Source organism: Mobula birostris, chromosome 3 (genome assembly GCF_030028105.1).
Source record: "Mobula birostris isolate sMobBir1 chromosome 3, sMobBir1.hap1, whole genome shotgun sequence".
NCBI classification, from domain to species: Eukaryota; Metazoa; Chordata; class Chondrichthyes; order Myliobatiformes; family Myliobatidae; genus Mobula; species Mobula birostris.
In genome coordinates, this window is record NC_092372.1 from 102,182,020 (window position 1) to 102,208,370 (window position 26,351).

The 26,351-nt window shown below is 41.2% G+C and overlaps 1 protein-coding gene across 3 annotated transcripts in view; it reads right to left on the reverse strand.

The window, feature by feature from the left end:
- Positions 1-26,351, reverse strand: part of fras1 (Fraser extracellular matrix complex subunit 1) — a 564,498-nt gene that overhangs the window by 283,196 nt on the left and 254,951 nt on the right. For all 3 annotated transcript variants that reach the window (XM_072253146.1, XM_072253145.1, XM_072253147.1), the window contains exons 13-15: positions 21,955-22,089; positions 12,409-12,552; positions 5,222-5,362 (exon numbers count right to left, since the gene is read on the reverse strand). In XM_072253146.1, the coding sequence (XP_072109247.1) occupies positions 5,222-5,362; positions 12,409-12,552; positions 21,955-22,089 (420 nt within the window). The remainder of the gene's footprint in view (positions 1-5,221; positions 5,363-12,408; positions 12,553-21,954; positions 22,090-26,351) is intronic.

Here is a 26,351-nt window from a genome sequence, read left to right on the forward strand (position 1 = left end):
ATTGGTTTGTGCACAATTAGGCAATAAAACGAAGTCAGGCTTAAGCAGAGTGGCCATTGTATGAGTGGGCCAGTGTTGGAGTGGGGAGTTGAGGTTTTGACAAGGGGAAGCAGAGGCTGTAGGCAGAGTTTTTTTTTTCATTTGATTTTACTTTCTTTCTATTGTACAGTTAGAGCAGTGGAGATGCCAATAGAATAGTGGAATGCTCCTCTTGCGGGATGTGAAAAGGCAGTGTCCCTGATGACTACGTCTTCAAGAACTGCATCCAGCTGTAGCTTCTTTCAGACCATGTTAATGAATTACAGACCGTGTTAATAAATACAAAATCTGCCACAGAAGAGTGAAATTACTAAGGTTTGGAAAACACTATACCTGTATTTTAAAAAAACTGTGTGCTTTGTAAATGTCCTTTGACTGGTTTCGTGGTGATGATTGAGCCCCCCTGTCATTACCATCAACAACTACGAGCTGCTGGAGGTAGTTCAGGAGTTTACATACCTTGGCTCCACCATCACGGACAGCCTCTCCCTAGACCCCGAGATCAACAGACGGATCGGACGAGCAGCTTCAACATTCGCCAGGCTGACAAAGGGAGTCTGGGAGAACAGAAAGGTGATGATGCACACCAAAGTTGCAGTCTACAGGGCCTGCGTCCTCAGCACACTGCTATATGGCAGCGAGACCTGGAGCCTCTACTACAGACAAGAGCGGCGTCTCAACGCCATCTACCTTCGCAGCCTGAGACATATCCTGGACACCACGTGGAGACATATCCTGGACACCACGTGGACTGACTGAGTGTCCAACAATGAGGTCCTGGCCCGCGCCCAGATACCCAGCATCTTCACCCTGCTCCAGCAACACCGTCTCCGCTGGCTGGGCCATGTACACTACATGTCAGACAAGAGGATCCCGAAAGACCTGCTGTATGCGGAACTGGCCTCTGGCAAGAGAGCACAAGGGCGGCTCCATCTTTGTTTCAAAGACGTTTGCAAGAGAAACATGAAGTCACTGAAAATAAACGTCAAGAGGCAGGAGGACGTCGCAAGCAATCGCTCTCACTGGAGGCTGGAACTACGCAGAGGTCTAAAAAGAGGAGAAGAAAAGCTAAGGCTGGCTGCTGAAGAAAAGCGCACTCATCAGAAAAACAGCACCAAGACAACACTGGAGGACTACGCCTTCAAGTGCAGTCGCTGCAGCCGAGACTGTCACTGCCGTTTGGGCCTCTACAGCCACAACAGACGCTGCTCTAACACAGACTGAGGCAAGACTTTCCAGGCGCAGATCCATGGTCGACCGAGACTAACGGATGCCACCATTCACCCTATCCAATGTGCAAATCTTCATGGTGCAGTCTTCACAGTGTGTGACCAAGCTAAATGGGGAGATTCAGAAAAGATCCACTCTCTGAAAACTCAGCATCAATGATTTGCGACAAGCCTCAGAACCAGAACAAGATTCCACCATAACTGGTAAGACTGAGGCTTAGTGCAATGGTCTGCCAACACAAATGAACACCAGCTGCCAATCCCCAGCAAACAGGCCCAAACCCTGTATTCCAGCATTGATTGGTGACACTACTTGCGCAGTGGCCACCCAACACCAGTTGCCACTGGTAGCCCCCTCCATAGGTGATTTTGGCTACAAGACAGTGGCATGGACTGGGGTTTGTGCTCACCTCCTGATCTGCAGTACTGACTATAGCACCTCCAGCACCCCTCTATATCCAACACTATAATGAACTTCTCAGCACAGATTCCATTACCATTGTCACATATGGAAATACATCTTGAGTGCTAAGCAAGGTACCCCTATTGTGCTATGCAGTCTGACTCACCAATAAACTGCTTACCAAAGCTCAATATGAGTTTTTTAATGATCGTATTAACTCCAGTCCTTACATACATTTAGTCCAACTAGGACAACAAAGAGGAATTCCAGAGGGAAAGTGTGATTTATTGACCTTGATGTTAAAGCAGTGATCACACATCAAATCAGGCATTTTGGACAAGTATAGACTTTTTGTTCCGCTGCAAGAATACCCACTGGACAGAAACTTGCTGAGTTACTGATGGGGAAAATGTGTCAAATCATAGTTAGGATAAGATGAAGTCGGAACTTAGCCTTAGAGAGTTTCCACCAAGCAGTAAACATATGATATCGGATCTTGCAATCACCCATTGTGACGCAAACAATACTGTAAGAAGTCCAGTTAAGGTAGTGTGGGAGATATTGTTACACAAAACTGCCGATTCTGGAATCTGGAACAAAACGTAAACTGCAGGAAGAACTCAGTAGGTCAAGAGGTTGGTCGTGCCCAGACCTTATATTGGAACTGCAAGTGTAGAGGGAAGCTAGCCACAATACAACCAGAGGGAAGAGTGAGGCAGAGGCTGCTAGGTGATAGGTGGAACCAGAAAGGGGTATAGTGGGCAAACGTAGCCAGGTGGGGGATGGAAAGACTGGTTGATGTGGGAATGGGGCAGGGAATTGTAAGGACAAGCAACTGTAAATTCAGGATATTGATTGAGACAGAGTACAGATGCTGTGCAAACTGATCACCTGCTCTGCATTTGGTCTCATAAATGCAGAGGTGACCACATTGTGAGCACTAAATGCAACAGACCAAGTTGAGGGAGGTGCACCCATCTAATCATCCCCCCCTCCCTGTCTCGTATCTAATTTTACTTGTCACCTACCAGACTATCTCATCCATCCCTTTTCACTTCTAAATACTGGCTAACTTTCCTCTACAAAGACGTTGACCATCAATTTGCTTCCACAGATGCTGCTTGACAAGCTACATCCTACCAGCAGTGTACACATTGTTTGTTAGATAGGGACATTCATAAGACATTTAACAAGGTCCTGCATAGTAGACTGCTCTGTAAAGTTAAAGTTAAAGCCAGTGGGAACCAAGGTCAGCTGCCTAATTGGATTCAAAAATTAACTTGGTGCTGGAGGAAGAGGGTGGTGGTGGAACAATGCTTTTCTGATTGGAAGTGTTTGCACTGCATAGACCATAGCTTCAAAACACTGGGCTGTTGTCCAAATCATAGACACACGGTAACTGGGTAACGTTGAGAAACAGCAATTGCTGCTGGCTTCGCCCACATGAATCAAACAACATCAATAGGTAACCAGGACATGATGTGATTCTGCACCAACCCAGTGCACCTGAGCAGAAATCAGGAGTGTGGCAATGGATTGAGAATCCAACATCAAACTAAGCCCAAAGCAAAGTTCCCAAGAAGAGGAAATTCTACAATTAAAATACTGAAATTGATTTTTTTTTTAAATGTTTGGGAAAAAAAACTATTACTTGGTATTTTCATTTCCATCATCATAAGATTTGTTTTTAAATTCAAAACATGTCTCTTCATGTCCTTGTGGACAAATACTCCAGTTTAATTCCTAAAATCAGTGAAAAGACCTGTAAACCATTTTAAGCACTAGCTACACACATCAAAGTTGCTGGTGAACGCAGCAGGCCAGGTAGCATCTCTAGGAAGAGGTACAGTCGATGTTTCGGGCCGAGACCCTTCGTCAGGACTAACTGAAGGAAGAGATAGTAAGAGATTTGAAAGTGGGAGGGGGAGGGGGAGATCCAAAATGATAGAAGACAGGAGGGGGAGGGATGGAGCCAAGAGCTGAACAAGTGATTGGCAAAAGGGGTATGAGAGGATCATGGGACAGGAGGCCCAGGGAGAAAGAAAAGGGGGAGGGGGGGGAAAACCCAGAGGATAGGCAAGGGGTATATTGAGAGGGACAGAAGGAGAAAAAGGAGAGAGGGAAAAAGAATGTGTGTATATAAATAAATAAATAACGGAAGGGTACGAGGGGGAGGTGGGGCATTAGCGGAAGTTAGAGAAGTCAATGTTCATGCCATCAGGTTGGAGCCTACCCAGACGGAATATAAGGTGTTGTTCCTCCAACCTGAGCCAGCAACTTTTACGTGTGTTGCTTGAAATTCCAGCATCTGCAGATTTCCTCGTGTTTGCGTGTTAAGCACTAGCTCGTGGGCTCAACTGAGTTGAAATACTTTTAAAAGTAGCATAACGAAACGCAGAAATGTAAGATAAATTTTAAAAGGTCGTGCTTAATATTCCATGGTCCTTTGTACCGGTTGCATCAATTTCAATGGTAATCTGCCAGATAGACAGCGGTGAAGTTAAGCAGAATCTCCAGGTCAGAGAATTCAAACAGGTGATTAGATTGGCAATCTAACTTAATGATCTCTCTGATGATCTCAGTTAATTTGAAGCGTTAAGTTAATGCATTGTAATGCAGTTAAAAACAAAAATAAAATCCAACCAAAAGGCATTTCGATCCTCAAGTGTGAGTTCTAAATGAGGTACAGCACTCTAAGTAGTTTGCCCATGTCTCTAATTCCCACAACATGAATAAAATAAATACTATCAAATGTTATTTCTCACCATATTTAAAAGAGGGAACAAATTCACAGGGAAGAAAAAGATGCAGTTTCTAAAAATGTGTTTCTATAAACTACAGGAAAAAAATGGGCATTGTCTTTATCTTTCATTAAATCAAGACATCCAGACCCCAAAGTTTGTATCCTAAGCATCATGTGCCACTCATGAAGTGATGCTAAGTCTAGGCTGACCCTTCCGACAGGCAAGTTTCCCCTGCCTATTTTCATCCATTCTATGAATAACCATAAAGAAGGCTGTCTGTTGACACACAGGGAATCACCCTGGAGACTACACAAACAGGACAGGGAATATAAATACCTCAAAGGACAGAGAATGACCTCCACGCTGGAAATAATGGGTTACATTAGACAAGGATTATTCCTGAACTTTGTCTCAAAACATCCTTCTCCAACATGCGAGAAACACATTCATCTGCTTAATTAATTCTAGTGATAATGAATCAGAGTTGTGGGGGGGGGGCTATCATCTCACAATGTGGATCACATATAAAGAAAACTAACAGAGAGAAATGTTTCTCCCTTGAACATTTTCCAGGGTTCAAATTAAATCGTATCATATGCTTTTTTGTACTATTTTCTGTCTTGACACTAAAGCATATCATATCCCGTAACACCATTCAAAAGATAATATATAAAAGAGGTCAAATCCACAATCCTAAGCTGCTCTAGTACAGTGAGCTTCGTGAAAACTGTAAAAATAATTCAAGTTTTCATTTTTCATGTTGAAATGGGAGACCCTATTTTCCTACATTCAATATTTGTTCTTACCTGCACATCTGTTAGCCACATCTTTGTAAAAGCCTTCAGCGCAATGTGAGACACACTTCCCATTGTATATAACCCTGTCTTCAGAGCAGCTCAGGCATCTTGAGTTGTCATGATGGCAAGTCTGGCAAGATGAGTCACATGCTGTGCATAAAGAAAAAAGAAAAAAACAAGCTAAGTTAAACAGATTAAACTGCAAAGCAAAGTCACACTAGTTAATTATCTAGATCACTCATGGAAGCAGTTAATAAACTTAAGTTAGTGTACTTTTCCAGTGCCTCAGGTAATCCGTATAGTTATGAAAACTTGTGACTGTGCCCCATTTACAAAACTATTTATCTTATCCTGTGCAAGATGTTACATAGATTAACAATTTCTAAAACTTTTAAAAAATGTTTGAGCTGCAAGACCAGCGGCATTTGAAGGCCAGTTGAGTGTTGAGTTTAACAAACAGGAGTTGAACTCAGTTTTTCGTGCAGGTGTTGTGCTTTGCAGAGCACTTGTTGCCTAAATTATAAAAAGACAAAGTATCTCTTTAATTTTCAGGGACAGTGTTGTGAAAATGTGAAATGTGAGACGTTAGATTGTCCAGTATACATGCCCCATCATGAAGTGCCATAACAGCATCTGACAGCGTTATCAAAGGAACTTCAACAGTTTTAAATGTCTCATATCACAGATATTTCAAAGCTACACTAATAGTTTTAAAGAATAAAAAAGTTTTAAAATCTATTTAGAAAATTCAAACAAATGAGGCCTAACTTGGAATATTGTATGCAGTTTTGATCATCTACCTACCGAAAAGATGAAAATAAGGTTGAAAGAGTACAGAGAAAATTTAAAAGTATGTTGCTGGGACTGAAGGAAAGATTGAATAGGTTAGGGCTTTATTTCTTGGGATGTAGAAGGCTGAGAGAGATTTGATAGAAGTATATAGAATTATGAATAGTACAGATAGGGAAAAGGCAAGCAGACTTTTTCCACTAAGGTTGGGTGGGACTATAGCTAGAGGTCACTGGTTCAGGGTGTGGGTGAAAGGTTTCAGGGAACCTCTTCATTCAGAAGGTGGTGAGAGTGTGGGATGAGCTGCCAGCACAAGTGGTGCATGTGAGCTGAATTTCAACATTTAAGAGAACTTTGGATGGGCACATGGTTGGTAGGATTACAAAGGGTTATGTTTCCGGTGCATGTTGATGGGAATAGGCAGTTTAAATGGTTCGGCACAGACTAGATTGGCTGAAGGGCCTATTTCTGAGCAGTACCTTTCTATGACTCTATTAAAATGTCATTAAAAACATCGCAGTAAAATAACATTTGTAGCTCCCTTTTATTTCCCACATCATCCAGAACCCCACTGCAGAGAATGGGGCTGTCATCTATGCCGACTCTCCCTGGCCTGAAGCTGAAGATCTTCCCAATGAAACAACCACCTATAAGCCAAGAGGATCCTTGAACACAAGATGTTAGCTTGTCAGTAGTTGGAAAATAAATGACTTATTGGCCTTTATCACAAGCATGTTAGAATTAAAACAGACAAAAACTGGGGATGATGGAGCAGCACAGTGGAGCTCAGAAGCGCTTCTGATGAGTGTGTGAGAGTGTGAGAGAGTGTGTGAGAGGGGAGAGGGGAGGGGGGAGAGGGGGGGGGAGAGGGGAGGGGGGAGAGGGGAGAGGGGAGAGGGGAGAGGGGAGAGGGGAGAGGGGAGAGGGGAGAGGGGAGAGGGGAGAGGGGAGAGGGGAGAGGGGAGAGGGGAGAGGGGAGAGGGGAGAGGGGAGAGGGGAGAGGGGAGAGGGGAGAGGGGAGAGGGGAGAGAGGAGAGAGGAGAGAGAGAGGGAGAGAGAGAGGGAGAGAGAGAGAGAGAGAGAGAGAGAGAGTGAGAGATAGATAGATATAGATATAGATATAGATAGATATTGCCTGCTCCCCTGTGACCTCCTCTGGATGCTCCAATTTCCTCCTACCTACCAACAGGTTGGTAAGACATTTTGGTGCAGAGCATAGATAAATACTGGGATCTGTGGGGAGGTTGGGGGTGCGGGGTTGATGTGAATAAAATGGACCAGGGTAGGTACAATTTAAAGTCGACGTCTGATGGACAACACAGATTTGGTGGGCTTAAGGGGCTGTTAACACAATGTCCCTTTCCAGTACGGCCACACCAATGTTGCTCTCATTATTGAAGAGATCTAAAAAGATATAATAAATCTGGAAAAAGCCCCAGAAAGTTACATTGGATTCATTCCTATGGTAGGAGGCTTGTTCGATCGTGAAGAGCTTGAGAAGGCTAGATCTGCTCTTTAAAGTTCAGGAGAATGAGGGATGATCTTATTGAAATGTACGGGACCCTTGGGGATACAACAGATAGATGTTAAGATGTTTCCTCTAGTAGGTGAGTCAGGAAAGAGGGGACATAGTTATAAGAGGCTGTTTATTTAAAACTGAGGTGTGTAGGAATTTCTTCTTGCAGAGGATGTTGAATCTCTGGATTTCTCCAGCCCAGGGAACTGTGGAAGGTAGATCACTGGAGATATCTGAAGATAGTGGATGCATCTTTTGGAAGATCAGGGAACTGAGGACATTGGATAGCTGGAACAGAAGCAGGATTGAAGTCTCATGCAGATCAGTCATAATCATATTGGTTCATGGGAAAGGCTTCAGGGGCAAGTAACCTATTTTCCTGGTCCTATATTCACATTCCCATGAAGTGGAACAATGGATAGAGAACATGAAGAAGTGAAATGTAGGCAAATTAAAGGGAGAAAAATGAAATATCATGACTATAATAAATGTCACCTATTTGTCACATTTGAATTCTGTTCCTACATGGAAAAATGTTGTTCCAGGTATAATTCTGGGAGATTTCATTGGGCAAGTTGGCATAGTCCAGGTAAAAGCTCCTCTAAGAAACAATAACCACATCATAACTGAAAGAGGGAGAACAGTGAAAGATATTTGACTAAGAAAAGCAACTAAACCTACTCAGATCAATGGGAATAAAAATCAATGATAAGTAAGTTTTCAGAAACAAAATAACAATGTTCAAATACTAGAAGGGAGTGAGAAGTGGGGTGGGAGAAACTCAATTCCACATGAGCTAAAGATAATCCTCTGTGAATTAATAGATGAATTAAGTAGTTATTATAACAATGTGACTTATCCAAGTAATGACAAAAGCAAATTTTATGGAATATAAAAGAATAGGAAATATAAAAGATTATTTGGTGAGGTGAGGGAGAAAAGATAGCAGTTAATAAGAAAGGATTTCATAACTGCATAAAAACACCTTAAAAAAGTAGGCACTATATATTTTCTATCAGTTATACTAAATTAGCTCTGGATGAAAAGCTGAATGAGACATGAACGAGAAATCTATTAGTACCACTATTTGGATGTTAAAACTTCATTAAACGTATCCATAAACTATTAAAATTACTGCATTTCCCCATTTCTACTTTGCGATTGATCGGCATTATTGGTCAAATTATTTGCTGCTACCACAACTTGAACACAACTGAGAGGTCATTAATAGACCATTAAACAGACAGACTCACAAAAGCAGGTATTGGAGTGTGTTGTTCACGTGACCGTGACCATTCCAGTGATTATCAAGAGCTGGAGAGCACTCCTCAGTTAATTGACCGGGGCCTCACAAGGTTGTTGAATCACAACACAAGGAGAAAGAATGTCTCCCATTCAAACTGGCAATCCTAACATACACAGGACGATGGTCTCGGCTCAAATCCACAAATGGATTTCCTTCCATAGATGCTATCTGACCTGCTGAGCTTCTTCAGCATTTTGTGTTTCAGGGGATGAACACATATTTCTGGGAGGAAGTTTCCAAGGATTTTGAAATATCTGGAGTTGCAAGAAGCATGCAATGCAGAGTGCGCAATGTCCTTGTGTGCTGCTGTAGGCTAAAGGAGAAGTAAGTGGAGGCGATTGGTGAGGAGTGTGTCAATGGCCTTATTAATGTACTAGGGATCTCCAAACTATAAAGTGTAGTATGGTACATACCAGCAATGTGGGATGAAATCTCTGACGAAGGGTCTCGGCCTGAAACGCCGACTGCACCTCTTCCTAGAGATGCTGCCTGTCCTGCTGTGTTCACCAGCAACTTTTATGTGTGTTGCTTAATTTCCAGCATCTGCAGAATTCCTGTTGTTTGAAATCTCTGACTGCCGCAAACAGAAAATGAGGGCAACCGAAATCCTTGAGTGGCAGAGAGAGATCTTTTCCCACAATAGATAAATAGATATGGCAAATGAATTTCGGCTAAAGCAAAGCACAGCATTCAGTGTGAGCTGCGTGTTGTGTTAACTGTTGGCATGCAGTGTGTCAGATCCACAAGCCAAAACAGAGTTGCAGTGATTGGCTCTTTAGATAATATTCCAGTTCAGACTTCAGTATCACTGAAAGGTGATCTTCTGTAGATGAACAGATGATTTCTTCGGCCTTGAGCATTTTATGTAGTTATTCATTCATCATTTATTCAAAGACTCAAAGCACATTTCTTATCAAAGAATGCATAAGTTACACACTTTGAAATATATCAGCTTATAGACAGCGACAAAACAAGAAACTTGAATAACCCAATTTTTAAAAAAGACCAAAAACCACTGTGCAGAGAAAGAGAGAGATAAATAAAACACACATCGTGCAAACAAAAGAAGCAAGCCAGCAGCATCCCACACCAGACCAAGTCCCAGGTCCACTCCTACAGCAGCCAGAGTATGCCAAAGCCAAGGCTCAGACCCCAGTTTTCACACCAGAGGTGCAGAATCACACAGCAGCTGGATCAATTCACAGCCTCGGCGCTGCGGAGAAAGGAATGAACATTCACGGGACAACAAGTGAGATCAGGCGACCCTCGCTTCCTTACCCAACACACTGGCTTCCAGTCTATCTGGGCCAGCATTAAGATTGCCCAAGCACCAAGCAGTGACACGTTCCACGACCCAGATCCAAACGCCACGATACACCCGGGCCCCCGCCCCAAGCTGTTCTCGATCTCACCAAATCAGTCTGGCGCCTGGAGTGATTCAACCTTGCACCCAGGTTAGGTGAACAGGCATCAAAATCCTTCTGCATTGACTCCTCTCCAAATCACTCACTCCATCTCTGGTTAGTGAACGAACTCCGTCTGCTTCCCCAGCTCAAACTCGTCACACCTCAAAGTGCTCTAGCATGGCGCACTCGCCTCTGCCTGCCTCCTCACTGCCAACAGTGATAGTTCACCACTATTTGTTTCATCAGTAAATTCTTTAGTCAAATCTCGTCTTATGATTTGCCAGTAAGCTGTCGCATGTCTTCGATAGCACATCTTAAAACTTATTTTGAGATACAGCGTGAAACAGGCCCTTCCAGTCCAACAACCCACCTATTTAACCCCTACTTAAGGTCAGGACAATTTACAATGACCAATTAATTACTAACCAGTACACCTTTGGACTGTGGGAGGAAACTGTAGCACACAGAGGAACTCTACGCAGTCATGAGGAGAACATACAAACTCCTTACAGACAGTGCTGGAACTGAACCCCAAACTCCGACACCCTGAGTTGTAATACCACTGCGCTAACCACTATGGTAGCATGGCACCAAAATCCAACCGTACAAAAATCAGCAAAGCCAAACAAAATATTGAACTTAACCAAGATAGTAGAAAACATATTAGAACCACAGTATCCAGAAGATGAGACCAGCAAACAAGATGACCAAGGGCAACATCCTTCAAAGAGTTCATAAAACTACTTTCATTTCATTTACTTCAACTTTTTCTTTCAAAGATGGTTCTGCTACTGTTGGAGCCTGTGATCTACATTTTGGTGGTCTGCTTTCAGACCAATTCAGTGATCTGGCACTTAGCTGTCTCTGAGGGAGCTTGGCGAGGTTTCAAGCAAAACTTGCAGCCTAGAGTGCCAGCCCAAGATCGACTCTACTTCTCGCCAATCCTGCCAATTAAAGCATCAAGGAAGATTGAAATCGATGAGGTCAAGAACAGAAGGTGGGTGGGTGTTCAACCTGTGACAGTCTCTCTCTCCCCCTCTCGCTCGATGCTGCTGGAGTCCACGGGCCTTAGGCAGGGTTTAATAGATTCAGTTTGTGGACTGGGCCCTGTAGTTCACGTTATAATGTGTTTCTGGTTTCTGGATGCTCCTTTTTTTGTTGCTGTTTTGTGTCATTTTGATCGGGCCAGACTAGCACTGCAGCCTGCAGATAGTGAGATTGATATGAACTGAGCTGAGCTGAACTGAATATGCCCAGACTCTTTGGACCTCTTTGCAATTTAGTGTTTTGTATTCTATGTTTTTCACTCATTTTTTTTCTTGCCGTTTCCACAATTTGTTCTTTACTTGTGCGTTGGGGAGTTTGATGTTTTTCATTAAACTGGTTTCATGGTTTTCTTTCTTTCATGGCTGTCTGTGGGAGGACGATTCTCAGGGTTGTATACAGCATACAGACTTTGATAATAAATGTACTTTGAATCTTTGAATATATTGATAGACTCATGTTCAAAATTGATCAAACCAAACCAAGTACAATGTTCTAGTCACTGAAGGCAAATGCTGGAAAATCCAACTTAGAAAGTTTCAACGCAAACAATGGAAGTACTTCAATTGTAAATAGAAGGGTTAAGGGAGGTGAAATGTATTTCAGAATGCTAGTGGTGGAGTAAATGATGTCCTTTGCACTGAAATATGTCATATTTGTATTTGAGAACTCTATATACTTAAAAAAATATGTTGCTGATAACATGGAATCTACTACTTTCTGCAGATCCAGACAAATGTGCACAACTGCTTGAAAAGTACTTCTACATTTTTGTTGAAAATGTTGGACCTTCACTCATGTCTGGAGATTATACACACAAGATGGCAATCGGGGACCTGTATTGTCAGCATCTCCATACACCTGAGTGCTCTAGTTGCCCTGAGCTAGAAAGAAAAAGCTAGCAACACCATCCGTGTTAAGGAATTATCTCTTGGCACCAAAGACAAGTATCTCTTCCAAAAACAAAACTCTATCTACTTTACAGGACAATCATTAGCATAATTACTGGAGGATAATGCAGCAGAGCTGTCTACAATACTTTAGATATTAAAGCTTGAGCAGCAAATCAAATATTTTCCAATTAAAGAGAATTTTATATGCAAACATACAAACCCTTCCAGAGGTATTGGCTTACCATGACAACTTCCATTCTTTGTGAAGTAATCAGGTCCACAGCTGGAAACACAGGCACCATCTTTCAGCTGATGCGATGGATCCCTGCAGCTAATGCAATTATTTCCTGAAGGACCATGACACATTGAGCAGGATTCATGACAAGCTGAGAAAAACAATTAAAAATAATTGTCAAACCTCTGCTGAAATAACAAAACTGGAAATCATGAACTTACAGTTAATAACCAGCCACCAATGCCACTGTCCAATTTAACTTCTAACTTTCAGACAAACATTCCCACATTTCCGGAGGTTTTTAATAATTTAAATAAAACCACAGTCAATGCCAATGAAGATATATTAAATGTGTAAAATGACAAATAAGGTAAGAGTTTCCTGCTTAGGAGAGAGAGAGAGAGCCACAAAGTGGGTACACATCAGGCAAGGAGTGAGGTTACTCAAAGCTGACAATAGTTTTTAAAATATATTCCAATACTTAATTAATAGTTTGAAACTGCTGTTGAAATGGCCTTCTCCCCAACAGCAGTCACCCAACAGCTTCACACAAATACGTTCCTCATTTTAACCAAAGGTTAATACTGGAGGAAACCAGGTATCGTTTCCAAGACTTGGACCTCATTACAGCTTTTATATTATTGACACCCAGAGCTACTCATCAACAAGATGTGGGGCCACTGATGCAAAGAAATGCACCCATCTACAAGGGTGTGAAAGGCTTTGAAACGATCAATGCTTCAGTATTGTCCCGATAGTTATCTGCTCAATATGAAGATCACAACAAATCTGTGTGACGGACTCTCACTTGCTGCTCCCAATGGAAGGTATCTGTATGTGATGGTCTGTCACTCGCAGCTCTTGAAGGAAGGCCTCTGTGTTTGAGTGATCTCTCCCTCCCCCCCTCGGTGCTGTCAGAGGATGGTACTGAATTCTGCGATTTACGGATCAGACTGAGGACTGTAGCTCAAATTGGATTCTTTCAGTTTTATGGTTTTTTTTATATTCTGTGTTTTCGACTTTTTTTGCTGTTTGGCGCTGTTTGCTCGATTTATTTTTTGCGGGGGCGGGGGTGTTGATGATTGTGTTACTGTTTGCAAAATTTGTTTTTTTGTGGGGGGAATGGTTGATGTTTTTCTTTGAATGGCTTCCATTGTTTTCTTCGTTTCGTGGCTATCTGAAGAAGACAAACTATTGTATACTGCATGCAATGGTGCTGAAAATGTTAAGGTTTGTCTTCATTAAACTATCAAACAGGCAGCAACATTCAGCATATTAAGAAAGTACACTTAAACATAGAAACCACTCTTCCTGTAATATGCCTGAAAATGCAATACCTTGCCGAATGATGTGTAACTAATAGGGTAACAAACCTCAATGACTGGAAGCAACTTCACTCACCATAAAATAGCAATTTTGCAAATGTGAACTAGTATGCCCTCAAATAAATATTTCTTGCTTTATTTCTTTTTTAATTTCTTTAAAAACAAAATTTATATTATCCTAATCTTGTGTTTATGCACTGACCTGTATTGAAGGGTCCATGTACCTGTTCTTTATCTGCATTGTATTGTGTGTTGCACATTTACTATGGTAGCTGCTCACATGAGTGGGGGAGGGTAAAAACAAAGGGAATAAGTTACGTCTTCATGCTTTGTTTGAGGCAAGTTGCAGCGGGGAGCCAACAGATATCATTTCTTCTGTTGAATGCTCAATTATACTTAACTTACACTTGGGTATGCTTAAGATTCATCACTTAAAGATTTTGAATTTGCAAGTTGCTAACAAAGAATCAAATACGTACCTCTAACTTTTGGAATAATCATTATTGGAGCTGAGGATACGTCACTCAAGTATAATAAATCGACGTGGGTCGCCACCTGCACCAGTTTAGTTAGGTTAGAATTGGCAACTACGTGCAAAAATCTGATAAATGCACTTAAAATAGTTTTTATTTAATTTCCTGATTAGCTGCTTGGAAAAATTATTTTCAATACAACTGGCTCCTAGTGACATCACTGCAGTTAGACCTGAAGAATAGCGCTTTATGCCTGACAGTAAATAATATTGTGAAAAGTGGTGACATTAGCAAAATAACTGTAGATGCTGAAATTTGAAACAAAACAACACCGGAAACACTCAGTAAGCTAGGCAGCATCTGTGGAAGGAAATTTCAGATAAAATAATTTCATCAACATCACCAGGGAGAGAAAACACATTATTATGGAGCTGCAGAATGTTTCCAACATTTTCTGTTCTTACTATAAAATGGTAAATCTACACAAGAGGAATTGCTAGATTGCTGCAGCAACTTTCTTCAAAGTCAGCGATGAGAATAATTTCTTCCCCTTTGGGGAGAAAATCATGGTCAATTTATTTGGGCAGTCAAAGAATATACTACAAACCCCATTTCCAGGAAAGTTGGGATATTTTCCAAAATGCAATACAAACAAAAATCTGTGATATATTCATTCTCATGAACCTTTATTTAACTGACAAAAGTACAAAGAAATGATTTTGAATAGTTTTACTGACCAATTTAATTGTATTTTGTGAATATACACAAATTTAGAATTTGATGGCTGCAACACACTCAACAAAACTTGGGACAGAGGCATGTTTACCATTGTGTTACATCACCTTTCCTTTTAATAACACTTTTTAATCGTTTTGGAACTGAGGATACTAATTGTAGTAGATTTGCAATTGGAAATTTTGTCCATTCTTGCTTGATATAAGACTTCAGCTGCTCAACAGTCCATGGTCTCCGTTGTCTGATTCTCCTCTTCATAATGCGCCATATATTTTCAATAGGAGATAGATCTGGACTGGCAGCAGGCCAGTCAAGCGTAAGCACTCTGTGTCTACAAAGCCACGCTGTTGTAGCCCGTGCAGAATGTGGTCTGGCATTGTCCTGCTGAAATAAGCATGGAACTCCCGGGAAGAGACGTCGCCTTGGTGGCAACATATGTCTCTCTAAAATCCTAATATACGCCTCAGAGTCAATGGTACCTTCACATACATGAAACTCACCCATGCCGTGGGCATTGATGCACCCCCATACCATCACAGATGCTGGCTTTTGCACCTTTCGCTGATAACAACCTGGATGGTCGTTCTCATCTTTGGCATGGAGAACTCGATGCCCATTTTTTCCAAAAACTAGCTGAAATGTGGACTCATCTGACCACGGCACACGGTTCCACAGTCTTTCCGTCCATCTGAGATGAGCTCGGGCCCAGAGAACTCGCCGGCGTTTCTGCATAGAGTTGATGTATGGCTTCCTCCTTGCGTAATACAGTTTCAAGTTGCATTTCTGGATGCAGCGACAGACTGTGTTGAGTGACAATGGTTTTCCGAAGTACTCCCGAGCCCAGGTGGCTATAATTGTCACAGTAGCATGACGGTTTCTTAGGCAGTGCCGCCTGAGGGCTCAAAGATCACGTGCATTCTACAGTGGTTTCCGACCTTGCTCTTTACGCACTGAATTTTCTGAATCTTTTCACAATATTATGTACTGTGGATGTTGAAAGACCTAAATTCTCTGCAATCTTTTGTTAAGAAATGTTCCTTTTGAACTGGCTAACAATTCTCTCACGAATTTTGGCACAAAGGGGTGAGCCGCGACCCATCCTTGCTTGCAAAGACTGAGCCTTTGATGGACGCTACTTTTATACCCAGTCATGATACCTCACCTGCTACCAATTAGCCTGCTCAATGTGGAGTCTTCCAAACCGGTGTTACTTGAATATTCTGTGCACTTTTCAATCTTATTTTAACTCTGTCCCAACTTTTGTTGAGTGTGTTGCAGCCATCAAATTCTAAATTTGTGTACACTTACAAAATACAATTAAGTTGGTCAGTAAAACTACTGAAAATTTTTTCTTTGTACTTTTGTCAGTTAAATAAAGGTTCACGTGAATTAACGTATCACAGATTTTTGTTTTTATTGCATTTTGGAAAATATCCCAACTTTTCTGGAAATGGGGTTTGTAAATTACATATTCGTTAATTCTAGTTTTTACTTGCGAAAACATAGAGTTGACACTTGAAATTTTCCAATTATAAAATAAATGATAAATCATGAGGCCACAAAATAAGACAGGGACTCAAAAAGGAAAATTTGTTCATAACAGTTTCAATTAAAGCTTGAGACTGCAAAAAATATATCCTAACATTTATATTTTAAAGTGCCTTTTTAATTTCCAGTTCTTGCACTGAGTAATCACTTATTGAGTATTCAGGTAGCTGCAACATTGTTGCACTACTTGCAAACATTTTGATGTTGTCCTATGTTGTTCCTCTGAACTTGGCTATCAATACAATTTCCTTTCTCAACCTCATAAATCCATGGAGAAATACAGAATGCAAATAGGCCCTTTGGTTCAAGTCTGTACTGACCATCACACACCCATTTACAATAGTTCTACATTCATCACATCCTTATTTTTCCCACACCTTGATCAACCAGACACCTACATACAAGGGGTAATTTACAGCATCCAATTAACCTTCATGTCTTTGGAATCTAGGAGGAAACCAGGGAACCGAGAAGAGAAAACACTCACACAGAGAACATGCACACTCCATGTAGACAGTACCTGAGGTCAGAATTGGACAGAGGTCTCCAGCACCATGAAGCAAAGGCTCTACTAGCTATCGAGTACTTGGTCATAAAATGCTCAGCCCAGTAACGACACAGAGCCATTCAAATTAACAAGTTCCCAAAGTCAAGGAGCACACACAAAATGCTGGAGGAGTTCAGCAGGGCAAGTAGCATCTATTGAAAAGAGTAAACAGTCGACGTTTTGGGCCGAGACCCTTCATCAGGACTCAAAGTCAGACTCTTCCAAGGTAATATAACTCAATTTGTGTGCAGTTTTGGTCCCCTAATCTGAGGAAAGACATCCTTGCCATAGAGGGAGTACAAAGAAGGTTCACCAGATTGATTCCTGGGATGGCACGACTTTCATATGAAGAAAGACTGGATGAACTGTGCTTGTACTCGTTGGAATTTAGAAGATTGAGGGGGGATCTGATTGAAACGTATAAGATCCTAAAGGGATTGGACAGGCTAGATGCAGGAAGATTGTTCCCGATGTTGGGGAAGTCCAGAACGAGGGGCCACAGTTTGAGGATAGAGGGGAAGCCTTTTAGGACCGAGATTAGGAAAAACTTCTTCACACAGAGAGTGGTGAATCTGTGGAATTCTCTGCCACAGGAAACAGTTGAGGCCAGTTCATTGGCTATATTTAAGAGGGAGTTAGATATGGCCCTTGTGGCTACGGGGGTCAGGGGGTATGGAGGGAAGGCTGGGGCGGGGTTCTGAGTTGGATGATCAGCCATGATCATAATAAATGGTGGTGCAGGCTCAAAGGGCCGAATGGCCTACTCCTGCACCTATTTTCTATGTTTCTATGTTTCTATGTAATTTGGGATGGCAGTCAATTTGCCTCATTACGCCCAGGTTGTAAAGGCAATTAATCCTCTTCTGGTCACAGCTGGTGATCTCTGTTGCTCTGGTCCAGAGGTTTTTCCCCTTCGCTCTGATATATTTATATTTAGTGATTGGATGCCCTTCATTGTCTGGGGTCAGATATCGAGTATGGACATCTGGGACCCACTGGGGTTAATAAAACTACACTGCTGTGCTGTTACTTTTGAAACAGTAGCAGGTAAGGCATATCTATATCAGGCATGAAATATGGAAGTTACTTTCCAAATGGGATGAGAACCAGAATCAATCCACAGTACATTCATCTAAATTACTTGATGTAAGATACTACATTAAAGTAACTGATTTTGAATGAGTCTCACTAAAATTGAAGATATGATAAGGAATGGCAGAGAATGATTTATGGCAAAGCCAGAGTCCACAAATTTTTATATGAGGTCTGCAGAATCTTCAGTGCCATGCTCAAAGTACGTAATCACCAGCTTCTTATCGTCAACATGATGCATAATTCACAGCACACAATCTTATTATTTAGTGCAGGTGATTAAATTCTTTGCATGCGCCAGATTCCATAAACAGGCAACTGAAACTGCAAAACAGCCCATCGAATATATGGGGGAAAGAGAACAGTTGTTTGCATGCATTTGATTCAACCAATTCCCACTGCAGCAAATATCCATTATAACATATCCTTCCCCAGCCTGACCACAATCAATGCTGCAGAAGTACAGAGAACAAAAACAAGGACCACCTGAAAGCAACAGTTAGTTTGCACAAACTGGATGAAATGGAGAAATCTGGGGCTCCATCTGGAGTGACAATTCAGAGTAGCAGTGAGAGAAATGAAATGTTTCTGTGTAGATTGTTAGGGCGCAGTCATTCAGAGTAGACTGAGGGTGTGGTACTGCACTGTCAGGGCCGAATGAGTGGGGTAACTTCTGTCAATGGTCCAGCTTTCGGTGGAAAATCAGGGGTTCTACGCTGTCAGGGGTGCAACCTTTTGGGTGGAATAAGAGGGTAAGCTACATTGTGAGGGGTGCTCTCTTTCAATGTAGATTGAGGGGTATATTACAATGTCAGGGGTGCAATTCTTTCAGATTAAATGAAAAGCAAAGACATTGCCTGTCCCTCCTAGTGAATACTAAAGATTTCATAACGTTACTCCAAGTTCATGCTAAATTGTGGGCAACGTTTTTTCTTTTAAGCAAGATCACTTACCCCAGGGTTTCTTTTGTCAGATCCTATGCCCCTATTTGCTGACACAAATGTCCAAAAACTAAGTGCATATGCTTCACAATTATTCCATTGGTTAGGAAGTACTGTGTGACTTGCTGAGCATATGAAATGCTCTATTTGAACAGAGGATCTCTCATTTCTATGTTACTTAGCTACAAATAGGAATTATTTGGCAATAAAGAGGAATGTATTTACTTTTTGTCCAGACTAATACTGGTTAAAAGACTTAAAACATTTGAATCCACAAACTTTTGATTCAGAGTCAAAACTGATACCGACTGAGCGATGGTTATCAGAGCCAAATAGAGGAACATTATGCAAGCATGACTTCTCAGTGGCCAGACATTTTAAATCCGATTCCCATTTCATCATATCAGTCCATGGCCCCCTCTTGTATCAAAATGAGGCCATCCTCAAAGTGGAAGGGCAGCATATTATACTGTATCTGAGTACCCTCCAACCTGATGACATAAATATCAATTTTCCCCTTCTGGTGAACAAATTCCCCCTCTCCACCCAACTTCCTCTATTTCCCACTCTGACCTTTCATTTCTTCTCACCTGCCTATTACTTTCCTCTTCCTTCCGTTTCTTCTACTGCCACTCTCCTGTCCTGTCAGATTCCTTCTTCTCCAGCCCTTGACTTTTCCCACCACCTGGCTTCACCTATCACCTTTCAACTAGCCTCTTTTCCTTCTTCCTGCCTTTTTATTCAGGCATTCCACCCCACCTTCCCTCTCAGTCCTGATGAAGGGTCTCTGCTCCAAACACTGAGTGTTTACTCTTTTCCATAGGTACTGTCTGACCTGCTGAGTTCCTCCACCATTTTGTGTGTGTTAACTTGGATTTCCAGCATTGGCAGGCTTCTCATGTTTGTGATTTACTAACTGAGCTGTAGTTATCAGAGGCAAAGAGAGCAATATTATGCAACTTATAAATACCAATAAATGTGGCTTCTTTATACTGCTGACTAAATCTTGGCTTGGTTCCATTTAAAATTATTCATCAAAAAATATTTTGTTGCAGACTGCCCAGAAAATAGTAGCTCTCCAACACTTAATTTTTCATCTATTGTACTATGCAAGAATTAACTGCCTCCTCTGCAAAGAAAAATCCATTGCAGTTTTTTGTTAAGCTTTTCAGGGCTTTAAAAGTGGTAACTTATTGGAAATTTCAACAGATTTCCAACGATACGTATATTCATGCGAGTGAATAGAAGGCACTCAACAGCAAGTACAAGATCTCAATAACTGAAGGATGACTGGAAATTGAGTAACAACTGTGACAAAGTCAGAATAGGCCTTACAAAGTGTGCTTGCTATATTATTGCTTATGTTGTTTATATGATATTTCATTGGATCAAGGAAATAATAAGCACATAACATTTATGGGAAAAATCAAAACCAAGATATACAGTAAAAAACTACTGTTTGACTAAGCTTTGGATCTTCTGGCTTAATAATGTTGGGATCATTTTTAGTTTGTTCTTGCTCTGCTAAGCACCAATTTTTAATTCCCTCACGGGATATGAACATTTACTGTCTATTCAATTGACCCTGAGTCAAAAGGTTTTCAAAGGCCATTTCTGATGCAAGTTAATAGTTAATCACATTGTAATGCACATTTGAGACAGACCGGTTAAGTATAGTACATTTCCTTCCTTGAAGGCTATTACTAAATACATTCTTATAACAAACCAAGTGTTTCACAGCAATATTATTGATACCATCTTTTCTTTTAAAACTCCAGATTATTTACTTAACTGAACGTAACTTCCCTGATTAAGAGGTTTCTAAATTGTTCAAATACATGGATTACTAATCCAGTTACATTCCTAGTAGCATAAAACTGGATTTGAAATACATGTAGAGACTACTGGAAATACTCAGCAGCTTAGGCAGCGTCTGTGGAGAAGAAATGGCATTAAGGTCAATGACCTTACATTAGAATCTTATACCCACACAAAATGGTAACGGTTGCTCTTATGTCTGACCTGTAGAGTATTTCTAGCGTTTTCTGTTTTTGTTTCAGATCGCCAGTATCTGAAGTTTTTTTTTTGCTTTACAAAGCAGGATTGTTGATGAAGAACTCCATAGGTTTCTCCAGTACTTTGATCATGATAATTGTTTAAAACCCAGGCAAATACATTTACTTTGAACTGCAAGACAGTTTAAGGAAGTCTATCTAAATGGAAGAGCAGGTTTTGCAAACGTATAGCATGACTGAATCATGGAAGAATTATGGAATATGAAAATAAATAAAAATCAGAAGTTCATAGAAGAGTAATAAAATATAAATTTATTATCACTCCCTAAAGTGACATGGGTGTAAACTTGGTAAAGTTTTTTATCATTTAAAGATAAATTGTGTGGTCAATTAAATGAGTTATAAATACTGGACAATGCTAGGCGAGGCCATAATCTATACACAATTGTTTGCATGTAGGCGATACAACTTTCCTCTGCATATCCCTTGGCCCACACAATGAGAAAAAGATAGTAGCTGCTAGCCTAACCAGTCATATTGCGATCCAAGAATGAACAAAAAAAGGCAAAGTGAATGGTGAAAGAGGAGCAAAAGGTTAGTTAGCTTACCCTTATTTATATAGTCATATTTTATTATTTTTAGTAGTAAACTGCAGCAGAAAAAATTGGAGCTTGTCCCAGCTACCCAGAATCTGCTAATTTTAGACACTTCTACTGTTTCCCTGGCAATTCCATGGACTTTCTGCAAATGTAACAGTGAGTAAACAGACATTCCCTGTGTTTCACACAAAACATTTGACCTAACCAAATTTCATTGAAGTTATAAAGATGAATGGGATTTTTGGCAGGGTTATTTGTCCAAACTATTAAAAACATACCAGTACACAGCAAATGATCCTGAGTATGCCCCTCCCCACAAGAAGTCACACACTGGCCATTCTTCAGCAGCAAGGAGTCCTTACACAAAGTGCACTCAAATTCACTTTGACACGTGGCACACGACTTGTCACACTCTGTGTTGAAGAAAGATAAATCACAGTTAAGACCATATGATTCTTCTTATAAATAGAACTAGTAGAAAACAAAGATCTACTGTTATTGGACAAGAACCTGACACCACCACTATACCTTATGTATAGGAGCCGTGCACCTGTTTTCTATCTGCATTGTGTTCTATGTTGCACATTTATTATGTTTATTATGGTAGCTCATCACATGGGTGGGGGCGTGGTAAAAGTAAAGGGTTTAGTTACGAATTCATAGTTTGTTCCAGCAGTTTAGAGCTGGAGACCACTGGGTGTCATAGTTACATTTGAAATTGTATAACTCTACTTAATGTCACTTAAGTCCATTTAATTATGTTTAATATCACTAGTTTCAGTTTCATAAGTTACATCGCTTCGAGACTGTATGTTTTGCTAGTTGCTAATAAAGGATCGAATACATTTCTTTGATTTTTTTTTGAACATTATTATTGGATTGATCAGAGGGTGTGTCATACAAGAACTCCCCATGCCTGGTCTCTAGCAGCAGCATTGGTTTGTTCAAGTAGCTGCTACATTTTGTTTCCGCTAAAGATGTACCATCTCCACTGTTCAGAGTTGACTCCTTTGTTATTCCTTTGAGCTCCTCGTGATGCATGGATGCACCATTTGCCAGCCAAAAAAAAATCACATAGCTACTCCCAATGCCATCTGCAAGCCTAAACTTTTTTCACTGTTTCTTTCAGCTGGCTCAAGTTGCTTTGCCTTCAATCCATTCCATTTCTCAGGTGAATTACTGAAAAGAGCTGGTGAGGATTGGGTTGTTTGTGTGTATTTTTAGAAGACAATAGATCATGTTGGTGAAGTTAAAAATCATTTGATTTAATGAGCTAAAGTACTGTGGATTCAAAATTGGTTAAATTCAGTACAGGGGAAGTGTACTGTCATGCATATTAGTAGAAACAATATTTTATAAATGGGGGGCAATTCAGAAAACTGAGGTGCAAGATTCTCTAAAGGTTGCATGTCTCTTTCCTACAACAGTGTTTCATGTGCTCAATAGTTGCCTGCCTCGATGTCGAAGGTCGAGGTTCGTCGTCTGCTGTGGCTGATGTGGAAGGTTTGCTTGACTGCTAGCCTCGCGCATTTTTCTATCATACAGTTCTTGTAAGCACTCAAACCATCTTGCAAATATGCCCTAAATCAATGTACCCTTTCAAAATTAAAGTCATACTTTATCATTGCAGCGAAAATCCCACGCAGTTGATTACGTTCAGTTCCTAGAATACTTCACTTTTGGTCTGTTCTCTACTGCATTCGGTTTCGATTGTTATCCTTCCCTCTTTCAATTGCATCAGCTCTTCATCTATCAGTTCTTGGTCATGGGATGCCAAAACCTCTTCAACATCATCTTCGCCAGCTTCCACAAGCCAAACTCACTGTCCTTGCTTCGTTCATCACGATCGAAACGCTTAATTATGTCTAGTTTTACGCTAAGTGTAACACCCTTACGAGCTCTTTTAGGCTTTTCCAATACCTTAGAACTCACCTTGCAAATGGCTGCTCACAGGAATGAGTTTAAGCAACGCCGGCTAGAATGCCGTTCTGAATCCCGGGGAGGAGCGGCTGCTCGGGGCGCGCGCTGCCTTTTTTCGCGCGCTACTTTTTCCGTAACAGTGAAAACACTTTCTGTTAGCGAAAACAGGGAACTAATGTAGGTCTTTCGTAACAGTGAGGTTTCGTAAAGTGAACGTTCGAAAAGCAGGGGACACCTGTATATGGAAAGAGGAGACAGCAGACAGGTTAAGCGTAATATAGTGAAGTTTGAACACTAACCACATCAGCTCTCTTCAGTGCTTCCTCCGAGAACTTAGTGGAAGTGAACTTCAATCGAAATCAATGAAGTCAGAAATAAGTAAAGCTGCTGTTAGAAAGTTGCAGATGGTGGGGGGGAAGCAATAGGCAAGAAGAATGAGGAGGAATGAGAGCAAAGATGTGGCCTGACTTTGAATGAGATGTAGAAACAGAGTGCCAAGGTTGGGAAGCAGGAGTGATGGTAGTTAGTGGTAAAATACAACACAGAACAGTACAGCACAGTGCAGGCATTACTGCCCAGGATATTGTGCCAATCTTTTGACCTACTCAAAGATCAATGCAACCCTACCCACCTGCACAATGCTCCATATCTCTTCCATCCACGTAGCTATCTAAGAATCTTTTAAATATCTCTGATATATCTGTGTCTACCCCACTCAGCAGCGCATTCCATACACCCACCGCTCTCTGTATAAAAAGTCCACCTCTAACGTCTCCTCTATACTTTCCTACAATCAACTTAAAATTATATCTCCTCATTTAGCCATTTCTGCACTGTGGATAAAGTCTCTGGCTGTCTGCTCTAATTATGGCCCTTATCATCTTATATAGTACACCTCTATCTAGTTATCTCTCATCCTCCTCCACTTCAGAGAGAATAACATCAGTTCCATCAACCTGTCCTCCCAAGGCATGTTCTCTAATGCAGGTAAATCTCCTCTGCATCTTCTGTAAAGCTTCCACATCCTAAAGCAACCAGAACTAAACACAATATTCCAAGTGTGGTCTAACTGGGGCTTTATAAAGATGCAACATGACTTCACAGCTCTTGAACTCAGTCCCCCGACTAATGAAGGCCAACACTCTATACACCTTCTTAACCACACAACCAATTTGCATGGCAACTTTGAGGGATCTATGGATGTAGACTCCAAGATCCTTGTTCCTCCATAGTGCTAAGAATCCTTCCAATAACTTTGTTCTCTGCCTTCAAGTTCAACCTTCCAAAGTGTATCGCTTCACAATTTTCCATCTGCCACTTCTCAACTCATCCCCGCACCAAACCAATATCCCATTGTAACCTCTAGCAACTTTCTACACTATCCACAAAACCACCAACCTTTGTGTCATCTGCAAATTTACTAACACACCCATACATTTCCTTGTCCAAGTCATTTCAAAGTTCAGAATAAACTTATTGTCAAAGTACATATATGTCACCATATACAATACGGAGACTCACATTCTTGTGGGCATTCACTGTAAATACAAGAAACACTATAGAATCAATGAAAGACTGCACCCAACAGGACAAATAACAAATATGTATGTAAGGGGGTTTCGACTTTTATGTTACTGCGGAGGCAAATTAAAATGGCCTCTTTGTTATATTAATCTGGGGAATGCGGCTTTGTTGTGTTAAACACTGAGAAAGTTTGCGCTAGCAGATTGTTTTGGTTTAGAGTGTGATAAGAAATATGTATGAACCAATTGGGATAGTTGTTACGTTTTTGGTTTATTTGAAGATACTGTATGCGCGGGGTTTTGGGGCAGAAGGTGGGAGAGCGAGACAGAGGATGGACCAGGTGCTGTGAGTCCGCTAACGGGGTCGGACCCCGAGGAGGGCGTTCGGCGAGGAGACGGAGACGGACTCGTGTGGAGCATCTGGTCGACCACCATTGTTGGTCCCAGACGGCCGGTCGAGGTGGTCCGAGGGGTCACAGGGTGAAGAGTAAGGTCCTTGAGCTCCAACTGTTTTGTGCACAAAGAGATTGAACTTTGATAAGTGTGGTGCCTTTTATTTTCCTTTTATATTTTATTCTCTCTTAACTATATAGTTCCAGTAATATCTATAAACTGTAAATCATTTAATTGCATCTGGTGTATTGTCTGTTATTTGGGCGGGGTGGGGTACATCACACAGCATCCACACAAACTAATTACCCAGTTTGCCAGGGCCGAGGCTGTTTCCCTAGACGACAGCGAGCCGAGCGACCCTGAGGGTGGCCGGGGGGGGGGGGGGGCTACATGTAAAAGTCAACAAACTATACAAATAGAAAAAAAGAAAATAAAACACTAACAATAAATAAATAGGCAATGGACATTGAGAACATAAGATGAAGAGTCCTTGAAAGTGAGTCCATACATTGTGGGGACAGTTCAGTGATGGGTGAATGAGATTGAGTGAAGTTGTCCCCTCAGGTTCAAGAGTCTGATGTTTGAGAGGTAATAGGTGTTCCTGAACCTGGTGGTGTGGACGTGAGGCTTTCGTACCTCCTTCCTGGTGGCAGTAATGAGAAGACAGCGTGACCTAGGTGGTAGTTACCCTGAATATGGATGCTGCTTTCCTACGACTGCTCTGGGCAGGTGTGCTCAATGGTGGAAAGGGCTTTACCCATGATGGACTCAGCTGTATCCACTACATTTGTAGGATTTTTCATTCTAAGGCTTTGGTGTTTCCATACCAGGCCATGATG